Source organism: Ictidomys tridecemlineatus, chromosome 1 (assembly GCF_052094955.1).
Source record: "Ictidomys tridecemlineatus isolate mIctTri1 chromosome 1, mIctTri1.hap1, whole genome shotgun sequence".
NCBI classification, from domain to species: domain Eukaryota; kingdom Metazoa; phylum Chordata; class Mammalia; order Rodentia; family Sciuridae; genus Ictidomys; species Ictidomys tridecemlineatus.
Window position 1 is genome coordinate 121,203,935 of NC_135477.1, and position 15,450 is coordinate 121,219,384.

At 37.9% G+C, this 15,450-nt stretch overlaps 1 protein-coding gene across 11 annotated transcripts in view; it reads left to right on the forward strand.

Annotated features, from left to right (window-relative positions):
• LOC101957334 (protocadherin alpha-C2) overlaps positions 1–15,450 on the forward strand; it is a 213,351-nt gene that overhangs the window by 63,307 nt on the left and 134,594 nt on the right. Inside the window, exon 1 of one of the 11 annotated variants that reach the window (XM_078046502.1) lies at positions 938–3,446. The exons of 9 other annotated variants lie outside the window; for them this stretch is intronic. In XM_078046502.1, coding sequence (XP_077902628.1) covers positions 999–3,446 — 2,448 coding nt within the window. In that variant the 5' untranslated portion in view covers positions 938–998. Of the gene's footprint in view, positions 1–937; positions 3,447–9,525; positions 12,067–15,450 lie in introns of those variants that run through there. One more of the 11 variants, XM_078046538.1, reaches the window with a different exon arrangement.

The following is a 15,450-nucleotide window of genomic DNA, read 5'->3' on the forward strand; positions in this document are numbered from 1 at the left end:
AAGTGAATTATAATCATAATTAAGATTCTTTTTGCTCATGTAAGATATAATAAAGTGAAACTTCTCCCCATACAATTGATTTCTTAATAAAGGTACTTTTCTGTCTTCTTAGAGACAAGAAGCACACTCTCAGCATGTCCAATAGCAATGATGAAAGCATTGTAGAGTGACACTATTCTATACATAATAATTTTTCCTGAGGAGCCAAATTTTTTCTTGAGAATCACGAAAACAAATGTGGCCAAATTGAGGCTGGAGAGTAATTCCTACTAATGAAGCACTCATTCTCCTTAAAATACTATCCCAGGCACTTAATATACCATAACTCATAACACAATTTTTTTTACTATTATATTATGAAAGTGGAAAGTGAAATATGTAAAGGTTGAATGGTTGAAGATGTAAAGTCACATTACTAGTAAGTAGGATAATAAAAATCTAAATCGAGAAATGTCTGATGTTGAAGACCGTAATCTCTCTACATTTTAGTGATGACTGGAATTTAGGAGTCGCAAACATCTCATGGGTAATTGATGCTTGTGATTAGTGTCGAAAAAGGTTCACTGAATCTTAAAATAATGACAAAGTGAAGTAAATATCAAAACTTGAAGAGACCTACGATTGTCATCCAATAAAATGCTTCTACACAGTATGCAAACTTGAGAGCATTTGAAATTTAGCTAAGATAATCAAGTGGTTAAGGAAGGAATTAGTTCTCCGAAGTTCTGTGCCAAATAAAATGTTGTGCCATGAATAAAGTCAATATTATTATATACAAGAGACTATTATAAGGGTTTGAAAGTCCAGATAAACACATATAGAAATAAGAGATGAATGAAAGAAAAGTTAAACTCATGGAATTGTACTTACGAATTAGGCCACCGGATGTCGCTGTTGTCCACAATATACGTAGCCTTTTAGAAAAAAAGGAAGAATCCACTGTCTCTCAAGGTCTAGGAAGTAGCTATTTTCTTAGATCTCAACCGTTTCTATAAAAAATGGAAGAAAGATATCGGATGGGAAATGTTCAGAGTATTCATAGACTTGTAAGACAAGAGAAAGGTTGGATGTTGATCGCCAGATCCAGCCTTCCGGGAGCCCGCTGTCTGCTGCTCTTGCTTCTGCTCCTGACAGTCTGGGAGGCTGGGAGCGGTCAGCTCCATTACTCGGTCCAGGAGGAAGCCAAACACGGCACCTTCGTGGGCCGCATCGCGCAAGACCTGGGGTTGGAACTGGAAGACCTGGTGCCCCGCCTATTTCGGGTAGCGTCTAAGGGCCGCGGGGACCTTCTGGAGGTAAATCTGCAGAATGGCATTTTGTTTGTGAATTCTCGGATCGACCGGGAGGAGCTGTGCGGGCGGAGCGCGGAGTGTAGCATCCACCTGGAGGTGATCGTGGACAGACCGCTGCAGGTTTTCCATGTGGAGGTGGAAGTGAAGGACATTAATGACAACCCTCCGATGTTCTCCGTAACAGAACAAAAGATCTCAATACCCGAGTCCAGACTGCTTGACTCTAGATTTCCGCTGGAAGGCGCTTCTGATGCAGATGTTGGAGAGAACGCGATGATCACTTATAAACTCAGTTCAAATGAGTTTTTCATTCTTGATATTATAAGCAAAAAAGACAAAGGCAAGTTCCCAGTCCTTGTTTTGAGAAAACTGCTAGACCGTGAAGAAAACCCACAACTTAAATTGTTACTGACGGCAACGGATGGGGGCAAACCTGAATTCACAGGATCTGTTTCTGTGTTCATTTTTGTGTTAGATGCTAATGATAATGCTCCTACATTTGACAGATCCGTTTATGAAGTGAAGATGTATGAAAATCAGTTGAATCAAACGTTAGTAATATGGCTAAATGCTTCTGACGTGGATGAAGGAATAAACAAGGAAATGGTGTATTCTTTTAGCTCTTTGGTCCCACCCATCATAAGAAGGAAATTTTTAATAAATGAAATGACAGGAGAAATAAAAGTAAATGATTATATTGACTTTGAAGATAGAAACATTTATGAAATTCATGTAGATGTTACAGATAAAGGAACTCCACCTATGGTTGGTCACTGCACTGTATTAGTAGAAGTCCTCGATGAAAATGACAATTCTCCTGAGGTAGTTGTCACTTCTTTGGCTCTCCCAGTAGAAGAGAATGCTCAAGTGGGCACTGTCGTTGCCCTAATTAGCGTGTCTGACCAAGACTCTGGAGCCAATGGTCAGGTGATTTGCTCCCTGACACCCCACATCCCCTTCAAGCTGGTGTCCACTTTCAAAAATTACTATTCATTGGTGTTGGACAGCACCCTGGACCGCGAGACCATATCTGAGTATGAGTTGGTGGTGACTGCAAGGGATGGGGGCTCGCCTTCACTGTCGGCCACTGCCAGCTTGTTGGTGGAGGTGGCAGATGTGAACGACAACGCGCCAGTGTTTGCGCAGCCCGAGTATACGGTGTTCGTGAAGGAGAACAACCCGCCAGGCTGTCACATCTTCACGGTGTCTGCGCATGACGCGGATGCACGGGAGAATGCCCTAGTGTCCTACTCTCTGGTGGAGCGTCGTGTGGGTGAGCGTGCGCTGTCGAGCTACGTGTCAGTGCACGCGGAGAGCGGCAAGGTGTATGCGCTGCAGCCTTTGGACCATGAGGAGTTGGAGCTGCTGCAGTTCCAGGTGAGCGCGCGGGACTCTGGTGTTCCACCCCTGGGCAGCAACGTGACTTTACAAGTGTTCGTGCTGGATGAGAACGACAACGCGCCAGCACTGCTGAGACCTTGGACACAGGGAGCAGGCGGCTCTGTGAGCGAGCTGGTATCGCGGTCAGTTGGTGCGGGCCACGTAGTGGCGAAGGTGCGGGCGGTGGACGCAGACTCTGGCTATAATGCTTGGCTGTCTTATGAGCTGCTACCTGCGAAGGGCAGTCCTCGAAGTCCATTCCGTGTGGGGCTGTACACAGGCGAGATCAGCACCACGCGCTTGCTGGATGAGGCGGACTCACCCAGCCAGAGCTTGCTGGTTCTGGTGAAAGACCACGGTGAGCCGGCACTGACTGCTACTACCACAGTTCTGGTGTCTCTGGTGGAGAATGGTCAGACGCCAAAGGCCTCTTTGCGAGCGTCAGCTGGAGCTGCGGACCCAGAGGTGGCGTTGGTGGATGTCAATGTGTACCTGATCATTGCCATCTGTGCGATATCCAGCCTGTTGGTGCTCACGCTGCTACTGTACACCGCCCTGCGGTGCTCAGAGGCGCCCACTGAGGGCGCGTGCAGGCCTGGCAAGCCCACGCTGGTGTGTTCTAGCGCGGTGGGGAGCTGGTCATACTCTCAGCAGAGGAGGCAGGTGTGTTCTGGTGAGAGCCCACCCAAGACTGACCTCATGGCTTTCAGCCCTAGTATTCCTCCTGGTTCAGGTTCTGGAGATAGTGGAGTCCAACAGGAGATCTTTGAGAATGTGAGTACAGCAATACTGTGATGTATTTCATTCCCGTTAATGTCACTGACATATTAGTTCACCAATTTATTATTGAAAATTCATTGTTTTCTTAAATTTGTTTTTGCCTTTCTCTTTAGATGGTTTATTAAAAGCCTACTGCAAATCTAGCCATCTTCATCACATTTTACTTAAGTCATTGAGAATATTTCTTAGGAATATTCTTCAGTTGCTAAATATAATAACAAAATACCGATACTGAAATAGGATGAGTCAACATTTCCTCTTGCTTCGGAAAGTTAAGTTTGCTAGGAAGAAGGCAAAGATCATGATGGGAAATGTAGAATATGGACAAGGCTCCAATTCACTTCTCAGTTTTCCAGCAATTTCATTCTTCCTATTCTAATTGGTGTCCTCCATTTCTTATCATGTTTATGTATTCAAAACTACCACCATTTTATTTTATAATTTGTGTTTAAAACATGTTTATTTCTTAACTTTCTATATCTTTAAATTATCTGTCACTAATGGAGATGGGCATGGTTGAGGCAGCTTCATTTTATATACAATTTTTTTTCTTTATAATCAACAGCATGCTTTTTTGAGATGGTCTTTGCAGTGGGTAGAGTTTTAGCCTTGCCTTTGGAGGTCGTTTTAGTATTTTGGGGGAGGGCCATTAATACCCTTGTATTATCAAACTCATTTTTTTCAAAGTCTACTCTTTTAGATAGGCAAAATTTTCCCTTTTACTAACATGATGTCAGTTCTGCTTAATTATCTGTTAAACTCATTGCTACTTTCTTTCAGTTTAGTTTATTGAGCTCTTCTACTTATTTTGAAGATTTATTTGGGCACAGATCATACTCATTTTCTTCCATTCTTAGCACTTGTCATGAGGCTGTACTGAAATATGTTAGGTAGGAAAATTAGCACTTGTGCTTTCAGTTTAAGAAATTCTTCTCATAAATGGTGAAGTGCAATATTGTTGCCTGTGCTTAGCAAGATGTGTGGTCTTTAAAATGACATTAATAATTTAAGCATAGGAATAATGAAATATCAGTAAAGGTAGTTCCACTTGAGTACCTCATTGTTGATTACTCAGAATTTAACACAGTATACTCCACATACATTTAACACAAAGTATATTTTGTTTTGTGTTGGGGTTGTAGCTTTAGTGGTAGAATACTTGTCTAACAGACACAAAACCCTGGGTTCAATTATCAACAGTGCAAAAAAAAAATTGTGGTTTCAGCCCCATCACCATGTGAGTTGTTTTATTTAAAGAAATCCCAGAGAATTTGTAATTAAACCTGTAAAGTTATCTATTAAATAGTATGGAAGGTTAATTACAAGTTTGTTCTTTTGGACTTCAATTACAAATGAGATACTCTTTGATTCTGCTGTGTGAATACATACTTGCATTTGGAAGGAGAGTCAAGTTATGGACAGGGTAAAGTCCAAAGAAACACTTTGAAGGTGTTAGTGGCTATTTTCTGTTTTGAAAGAGGAACTTTAGGAGGATGATTTCCATGAAGATAAACATTAGGAAAATCTTACCATCACCCATGCCTTCATATATTATGCGTGAATCTCTCCATCTGTAGATGGGGGAGAACAGGAGCAAATGTTGGTGATTATATAGTAAACCACCACTGTATAAGCTATTTCTATTTGTTAGACATGGTATGAAGGGCTTAAAATACATCTTTTCATTTAATCCCAATTAATTTATGATAATTTGTAAAATACTGTACATAGAGCTATCCAAAATTTAAAGATAAGGGAAACTGAGATATTTATCTATCTTCTCCAGTTCCTTTCAACTAGTACATAATGGAGATAATGTTCAAATGCATATCTTTCACAATCCAGAGCCATTCTTTTTAAAATATTTTATTTTTAGTTGTAGTTGGACACAATATGTTTATTTTACTTTTATGTGGTGCTAGGGATCGAACCCAGGGTCTCACTTGTGCTAGGCGAGTACTCTACCACTGAGCCACAACTCCAGACCCAGAGCCATTCTTTTATTCATCAAAATGTAGAATTTTCTTCAGTAAGTCTTTTCTCTTTTATCAAATAGTGCTGGTTATGAAAATTGAGTGCAATCAGTATACAGGGAAATACTTTCTGTTTTGCTTTAAAAAGCCCTTCATGATTATATTAATCATTAACTTTGTGCAATGCTATGATTGAGGTGGACATTAGGATTTTTTTTGGTGAAAGTTTTTCTTAGGAGAGTTCATGATTATCACATGTTTTAATCAATTGCTACATTGACAGAGGCATTTATATTATTTAATCAGTAAATAATTAAGAATTGTATTATAAGAACTATGGATCAATTGTTTAGAAGTGATAGAGATAAAGAAGAGTTATTTAATACATGAGAAACATCATAGGCTGCATTTTCTAATAATGCTGCAAAACACCAAAGTCAAATATCACATAACAGAGTGACCTTGTTTGTTCTTTGTCATGAATAAGGATAGTGTTTTAGACAAGTATAAATGATAATGTAACTTCAAGGATCCTGAACATGGTCAAAGGATTCAGAAGTGTTTACAATGTTTCATACTTCCTTAACAGCTTTAAAGGCATTGGCTTTTCATGAAAATCTTTAAATGTATGTAAGTCTTTCTCAGTTCAGCCTTCTTCAGTCTTATTGTTGGCTGAGAGACTTGTGCCAACTAAACAAAGGATTTGAAATTGTGTTTACTAAATAAGTCACGCTAGAGCAGAGTCAGCCTCATTCAGTAGATCCTACAGTGGTTGGATATTGAATTTTAATCTGATTTTAAAGAGCTTCCTGAGGTTCTGTGAATGGCTACAAAATTAATTTCTGTGTTTTATGTTTTCAAGAAATATAGCACTAATATAACATAAACTATGCATTCTAACTAGGACTAGCAGGATACACAGGTAGCATTTAAAGCTAACCAAATTAATTTTGTAAAGGTCTAGAACAAAATTTCTTAGTCCTCAGTTGATTTTGCAAAGTCAGAGTTAATGATGATAATGATATGACCTATTGGCATTAGCCTAGAGCCAAATATTAGGCTCATCCCACAAAATGAATTTGAATACAGCATTTTTTTTCTCTCTGGGTGATTTAGATGGTGACACCTGAAATATTATAGCTAATGAAAAAGATGGATCATTGACTCATACACCATATTGAATGTTTCAATGACTTGCCATTTGCCCAGGGCCAGTTTGTATAATCACAAAATATCATATTATTGAAAATTGATCCCTAAATTAACATCTGTTTTTAATTCAAATATATATTATCATCTATCATGAGTAAAATTTCTCATATTATATCTGTATTTAGGAAGATACCTCATTGTGCACGACATCTCAATTCCCAGTTCCCATAATTAAGTGGTTGGAAATCTGTTGCTTATATTGTTGAAAAATAAAAAATTGACATGCTTCAAATGTCATTTTAAATGCACTGTTATCTGGTCAAATGTTGTATTTGAATTAAAAGTTCATATGACTGATATATAATAGAATATGACAGGTGTGTAATAGAATTCAGTGCCATAAAATGTGTATACTTTTTAAATTTTTAAACAGAATTTTAATTTACTTTAATAAGAGTTTAATGTTATGACAATATTGGGGAAAGAGTAAATATGAAAAAAAGTGAAACAAAATCACAAATTAGTAGTATAATGTATTTTTAAAGTCAAGATTAATGAAAGTATCAACAAAGAAGTATGATGACCATTTTTCTCATATGCCATTGCAATAATTTTGGGTTGCAGATGATCCATCAAAATGAACACTGAGGAAGAAAATAGCTTGAGCCCCCAAATTTGAAGGCAGCCTGGGAGATCTTGACTCTTAAAAAAACCTATATAAAAATAAGCAACTTTGGGCTGGAATGTGGCTCAAGCAGTAGCGCGCTTGCCTGGCATGCGTGAGGCCCGGGTTCGATCCTCAGCACCACATACAAAGATGTTGTGTGCGCCAATAACTAAAAAATAAATATTAAAATTCTTTCTCTCTCTCTCTCCCTCTCTCACTCTCTTTTTAAAAAATTATTTTAAAAAATAAGCAACTTTATGTAACAAAATATTTAAGCTAAAATTTTTATTCTGAGTCACTTTCTACTCTAAACTTACATTGTGTCATCTTTTTTTCTCCTAAGTGGTTATGAGAAGACAAAGAAATCATAATCAAATCACAGTGTCAGGCAATGAAAACTCACATCATCAATTCTGATTTTCTGTAGTATATACACACAATGGAATATTACGTAGCATAAAGAAAAATGAAATTATGGCATATGCCAGTAAATGGATGGAACTGGAGACTATCATTTAAGTGAAATAAGCCAATCCACTAAAACCAAAGGCTGAATATTCTCTCTGATATAGGAAAGCTAGCACACAACAAGCAGGGGAGGGAAGAATAATAGTTCATTGGATTAGACAAAGGGGAATGAAGGGAAGGGAGAGTGAATAGGAATAGGAAAGTATATTCCAGATACATTTAACACAAATGAATGAATCAGACATAACTTTCCTATGTTCATATATGAATATACAACAGTAAACCTCCACATCATGTACAACCACAAGAATGGTATCCTAATTAGAAAAAGTTATACTTCATATATGTATATCAAAATATACTCTACTGTCATGTATCTAATCCCATTTCACTTAGTATTCTATGAAATTCCATTTCCAAACTCTAAGCACATCTTTAGACACTCAGAGGAGATATATTAGAAATCACTTTGCTTGTTCTGGATGAATATATTATTGAAACTCCCAAATTCTTCAACAACAAGCCATTTTAATTAATGTGTTTTGATTGGATTGAGAAAACCAATGTTGGTGACTTGGAAGTAGAAAAATGGTACAGGTATTTTTTTGTGGTGATTTTTAACTTCATGGAGTTATTTCATTGAAAAAATTATTTTACAGTTGAAAGGATTATTTCTATTATATTATTCCTCCATTACTTAATGTTCCATCTGGATGTCTTATAGTATTAACAATGTAACTTATGTGAGAAATCATCTATGTCAAATTCATAATTCATCTAGGCCAAGGGACTTTTCCTTTGTAAATTCTGTATTTTAAATTAACAAACTTGAAAATACATTATTTATTTTTTCTGATTATTTTCCTATTGTTCTTCAATGGCTATAAAGTCACTTGTAACAAGAAGACAGTTAAATGTAAATAATGAAGAATCAGAACTGAAGGAAAAAAGATATGATATAATTAACAATAGTGCTTTATATATTTCAATATAGCCAGAAGAGATGATTTTGAACGTTTCATCACAATGAAATGATCTATGTTTAAGGAGGTAGATATGCTAATTACCCTGGCTTGATTATTACACAATATATACACAAATGAAAACATTCAATTGTACCCCATAAATTTGTACAAGTATTACATGTCAATTTTAAAAATTAAAAGAGACATGAGAAGGCATATTCATATAGATAAAAGCATACTATGCAGAACATAAAGTCTGAAGAGTTGTTATTACTAAGATTTAAAGTTTTTCTTTGAGGGTGAGGCATGTAGCTTAGTGGTAGATGGCTTGCCTAGCATACAAAGGGCCCTAACTTCTGCAAAAACAAAAAACAAGCTCCAGTGTCACAATTATTTTTGAGTTTTCTAGCAGACCCAGTTACAAGGGAAGTTGGAAGTAAAATAATTCAATTTTGATAATATGTATTTTAGATTTGATAATATTTTTGTATGAGGGACAATAGGTAAACATTAACTCTGTTTTTCCAACAGGTTTTTTATATAAGTGAACTCTCTTTTTCTCTAAGTACTTAGATAAGTGAAATAATAATTTTATAATTCTAAAAGAACCATAGAAAGAATTTAAATTTGATGTTATTCAAGAAACAAAGTCTTATATTTGATTTCAACACAACTTAAAATCTGAACGTTCCATAAAAATCACTTTGGAATTGTTTAGGAAAAAGTAAGGTAAAACATGAAAATTCTGGGGTGATGGATGCAGTGCACAGTACTCACAATTTCAGGCACAAGGTGTCGCTCTTTGCTTGAAAGAAAGAGTCCTCTCACGGATTGGTCTGGTCAGGCATTCCTCCTAAAAAAACGACTCCATCATGTTGGATGCTAGTATGAAAGGATCCTTCGAAACTTCTCAAAAATTCAGCGAGATTTTAAACCTGAATTGAAGTATCTGGTACAGTAAGTGTAAGAAAATCTTATTTTGGAAGCCAACTTCGTGGGCAATGTTAGGTTTTCAGCGAAGGAGTTTGGGTACTCTGCGACTACTGATCTCGCTTCTGCTTCTGGCAGCCTGGGAGGCAGGGAGTGGCCAGCTCCACTATTCCATCCCGGAAGAGGCTAAGCATGGCACCTTTGTGGGCCGCATCGCTCAGGACCTAGGGTTGGAACTGGAAGAGCTGGTGCCCCGTTTGTTCCAGGTGGAGTCCAAGGGCCGCGGGGACCTTCTGGAGGTAAATCTGCAGAATGGCATTTTGTTTGTGAATTCTCGGATCGACCGGGAGGAGCTGTGCGAGCGGAGCGCAGAGTGTAGCATCCACCTGGAGGTGATCGTGGACAGACCGCTGCAGGTTTTTCATGTGGAGGTGGAGGTGAAAGATATTAATGACAACCCGCCAACGTTCTCTCTCAGAGAACAAAGCCTGCTGGTTTCTGAATCTAAGCAGCCAGACTCGCGATTTCCGCTAGAGGGAGCTTCTGATGCGGATATAGGCGAGAATGCTCTATTGACCTACAGACTAAGTCAAAATGAGTATTTTACTTTAGAATCACCAACGAATAGTAAGCCGACTAAAAGACTATCGCTTATATTAAAGAAGTCACTGGACAGAGAGAAAAGTCCGAAACTTAATTTGCTACTGACTGCCACGGATGGAGGGAAACCAGAACTCACAGGCACCCTTCAGCTCTTGGTCTCTATCTTGGATGTTAACGACAATGATCCGGAGTTTGATCAATTAGAATACAAGGTGAGATTGATGGAAAACACTGCTAAAGAAACTCTTGTGATAAAGCTAAACGCCACCGATCGAGATGAAGGAATAAACGGGGAAGTAGCATACTTCTTAATGTCAATTAAGCCCAGTGGAAAATTCTTATTTACGCTAGATGAAAATAATGGAGAAGTGAGGGTCAATGGAACTTTAGATTATGAAGAAAATAAGTTTTATGAAATTGAAGTGCAGGCCACAGATAAGGGGAATCCCCCGATGGCAGGTCACTGTACAGTCTGGGTAGAAATCATAGACACTAATGATAACGCTCCTGAAATTACTGTGACTTCTCTGTCCCTCCCAGTACGTGAGGACACTCGGCCAACCACAGTCATTGCGTTGATAAGCGTATCCGACCGCGACTCCGGTGTCAACGGCCAGGTGACTTGCTCTCTGACGCCGGATGTTCCCTTCAAGATTGTGTCCACCTTCAAAAACTATTATTCACTGGTGTTGGACAGTGATCTGGACCGAGAAAAAGTGTCAGCATATAATTTGGTTGTGACTGCACGAGACGGGGGCTCGCCTTCACTGTGGACCACAGCCACTGTGTCAGTGGAGGTGGCCGACGTGAACGACAATGCACCTGCGTTCCCACAGTCTGAATACACCATATTCGTGAAAGAGAACAATCTGCCAGGCTCCCACATCTTCACTGTATCCGCGCGAGACGCGGACATGCAAGAAAATGCGCTGGTATCCTACTCTCTAGTCGAGCGGCGGGTGGGCGAGCGTGCGCTGTCGAGCTACGTGTCGGTGCACGCTGAGAGTGGCAAGGTGTATGCACTGCAGCCCTTGGACCACGAAGAGCTTGAATTGCTGCAGTTCCAAGTGAGTGCACGCGACGCTGGTGTGCCGCCACTCGGTAGCAATGTGACTCTGCAAGTGTTCGTGCTGGACGAGAACGACAACACGCCTGCGCTGCTGCCTACTCCTGTAGGTGGCACCGTGAACGTGAATGAGCTGGTATCAAGGTCAGTGGGCGCCGGCCACGTGGTGGGCAAGGTGCGCGCAGTGGATGCAGACTCCGGGTACAATGCGTGGCTCTCCTACGAGCTATTGCCAGCTGCAGGTGGCGCTCGCAGTCCATTTCGCGTGGGGCTATACACCGGTGAGATCAGCACCACGCGCGCCCTGGACGAGACAGATGCACCACGTCAGCGCCTGTTGGTTCTGGTGAAGGACCACGGTGAACCGGTTTTGATGGCCACCGCCACAGTGCTGGTATCTCTGGTGGAGAGCGGCCAGGCGCCAAAGGCCGCCTCACCGATGTTTGCCAGCTCTGCGGGCCAGGCAGAGGCGCTGGTGGATGTCAACGTGTATCTGATCATAGCCATCTGCGCGGTGTCCAGCCTGTTGGTGCTCACGCTGCTGCTATACACAGCGCTGCGGTGCTCGGCTGGGCCTACCGAGAGTGCGTGTGGACCTGGGAAGCCCACGCTGGTGTGCTCCAGCGCGGTGGGGAGCTGGTCATACTCGCAACAGAGGAGGCAGAGGGTGTGTTCTGGCGAGGACCCGCCCAAGACCGACCTAATGGCCTTCAGCCCCAGTCTTCCACCAGGACTAGACAGAGAAGATGAAAAAGGAAGGCAGGAGGCAGGATTAAATAACCCAGTACACGTGAGTTTTCTAAAAATTCCACCTATTCGGAATGTTTATGTTAAATTATTTGGATCATATATCTGAATATTGTTTTAAAGAACAATATCTGTTAGTTATATATGTCAGATGATACATATATCCATTCTTTTAATAATGAAAAATCATGTTTCTCCTTTTTAATGAATGTGCTCTTTCTTCTAATGTTTGATTAGAATACATTGAAAGAAGTTTTTGAAGAATGGCCCTACTGTTGTTACTTGAGTACAAATAATCACAATTTTTGTGGATTCTTTAAATTTACCAACCTTTTTCTTTTAACAGCATTTTGCCTTGATATTTTCACATTATTGAATTAATTGGTTAGAAAAATTCTGTGTCAGTGATTGAACCCTCTTCATTAGGTCTGAAATTATTTCCTTTTCTATAGAGCTTAATATCCATCTTAAATGTATTATCCTTCAAATAAAATTTAATTTTGCATCTACTTCTGTGGCAAAACCTATTTTTATATTATTTGAAGGAAAAAATCCAGCCTTGCATTGTAATATGCTGAAAATAACATCCTACAATGGAAATAATAAGATTGTCCATTCTTAAGTTTTTTCTGTGAGCTGGCAATAGATTTATCTAGCACATATTCAAGCAAAACTCCCTGATTCATGTTTCTAAAGTAAACTAGGCAAGTAAAATTATTAAAATTATTCAAGCAAATCATACAAACTTGCTAAGGGCATATATGTTTATGATATCTGCAATATGTGCTTATGGGCATTGTTTCCTACATTTTTTGAATTTATCTAGAATTTAACTCCATTAAAGTGAACAAAACTGATAATTATCATTGTATGCATTTCACTTTTATTCCTTTTGTGGTACTGGGGATTGAACCCAGGGTTGCTCTATCTATCACTAAGCTATTTCCCTAGGCCTACTTATTTATTTATATATAGATAGGATCTTTCTAAGTTGCCAGAGCTGTAGTCAGACTTGGAATTCTCCTGCCTCTGTCTCATGGATAACTGAGATTATAAGAATTTACTACTGTGCCTTACTATTTCACATTTTAACTGCTCTGTCTTTAAATGTCTTATCTCTTAATGTTCATGAAAAATTCTTTCTGTGTAGTATAATCATGTAAGAGTCATTTACCACTAGGAATTTCTTCTAATTCTTTGTGTTTTTTTTGTTATGAATATGTTTGTAGAATTCTTTGAGAATCAAGAATTTAAGGTTACACATCATGTCATTTGGCGTAATATTCTAAAGGAGTCCATTCTTGGAACTTGGATCAGGAACTCCTATATTTGTTTGTTTATTTCTTCTTCTTCTTCGAAACTTTTGTATTCAATATTAATTGGCTAATAACATTCTTTAAGTATTAAAAATAGGTAAAAGATATTTAAAATTGTATAAATATAATAAATATGAATATTAAGGCATACATTATTGCCATTTCCAAATGAAGTCATTTGATTAAGTCAAGTTCGTCTAAATTTACTTTTAGCAAGTCATTGGAGAATTTTAGATTACAGTTTAAATTTTTGTAAACCATTACTTTTGCATTACACAAATAGCTGGTGCACATTTAGATAATTTCAAATTACCAGAAATAATTTTTATAGATTCAGAGTCATTCATATTTATTCTTACTGTCAGAGTTACATTCTTGGGTAAAATTATAATTTCACCTTATTTTTTAGTTCAGATAAGTACTAAGATAACAGATTTTATTACCTTCTTAATAATTTAATTATGTACAACATTGTATGAGAACTACATGACAGTATTTTTTTTTCCCTGACAGTACCTTAGCAATCCAGGTACATTAACATCTTTGAAAACGGAAAATAGGAGATGAAACTTGGTGGTGATATTCAACAATTTAAATAATTAGTTTGATTATATCAAAATTAAAGTGGTTTTCTTAAGTAAGAGCCAGTTTTATAGTTATTTTATACTCAGTGGTTATTTTTTCTGGTTATACAAAGGCCTCACACCTCACTTACCTTTATTGTTGTATGTAAGAGGAATGGCAACAAATTATGGGCTTGAAGATTTGAGTTTGAATATTAATGAAGCTATAAAATCTATGTTTATTTTTCTTATCTATTTTGTTTTCATGATTATCTTGACTTATTAAAAATTATGAAAGCTCTTTTGGTTCACCTTGAACCATAGTCACCATTTTGATTTTCTGAAGAGACTTTTATTTTGCGTAATTACTAACTGATCTGTAGGGAGAGATTTATCGAGAAACCAACATGTTTGTTTCATGTTCACATTCTTTTGCCTTTGGTTGGTGAGATTAAGTGCCTTAAAACACTTCATGAGATCATTTGCATATTGGTCTGCCATTGTTAGCTTAGGATATTGTGAAATTTGGCAGCTTGACTCATACATTTTCATGGCAATGCTTTATTTCTTCCAAAATAAAGCTTTGTAGAACTTGTGCTTTGCGTTGCTTTAACATGCTATGGGAATAAGAGCAGGTGTATGAAAAGCCATCACATATAAACATCAGTGAACCCCAAATGATAACATCATTCATATTTATGATGAATTACAATATTCAATAGAGTTGTACAATTTATATATGTGAAATGTTTAGCTCATAGAAATATTTATGTTTCATTTTCTCTACTAGATAATGGCATTCTTAACATTTTCCTAACATCTTACAAAAAGTGTTTGGAAAGCACTTTATCATGAAAACAGTGTGAATTGTAAGCAGTGTAAGATTAGGAGTGATTATTCCCCATAATAGTTAAAGGGTAACTTCTTTTATGCCTTATTTTCAAAGGTTTTTAAAAATTTTATTTATTCTAATTTGTTATAGATGACAGCAGAATGCAATTCAATTCATATCACACAAATAGAGCACACATTTTCTTGTCTCTGGTTGTACACAAAGTAGAGTCACTCCATTCGTGTTTTCATACATGTATTTAGGGTAATGATGTCTGTCTCATTCCACCATCTTTTCTACCCCCATGCCTCCTCTCTTCCCCTCTCTCCCCTTTGCCTTATCTAAAGTTCTTCTATTCCTCCCATGCTGCCCCCTATCCCCATTATGAATTAGCATCCTTATATCAGAGAAAACATTTGGCACTTGGTTTTTTTGAGATTGGCTAACTTCACTTAGCATTATATTCTTCAATTCTATCCATTTACCTGAAAATGCCATGAGTTTATTCTCTTTTAATGCTGAGTAATATTCCATTGAGTATATATATCAAAGGTTATTTTAATGATAAACTTTGAAGCAGAAAATGTTTTCAAACTACAACATAGGCATTTTTGTTTTGTTGCTACTAACATATAGGTTAACTAAATAGAATCATTCACAAATGATCCATGAAATGATCCAAAATAGAATTTAGAGAGACCAAGAAATGGCTAACC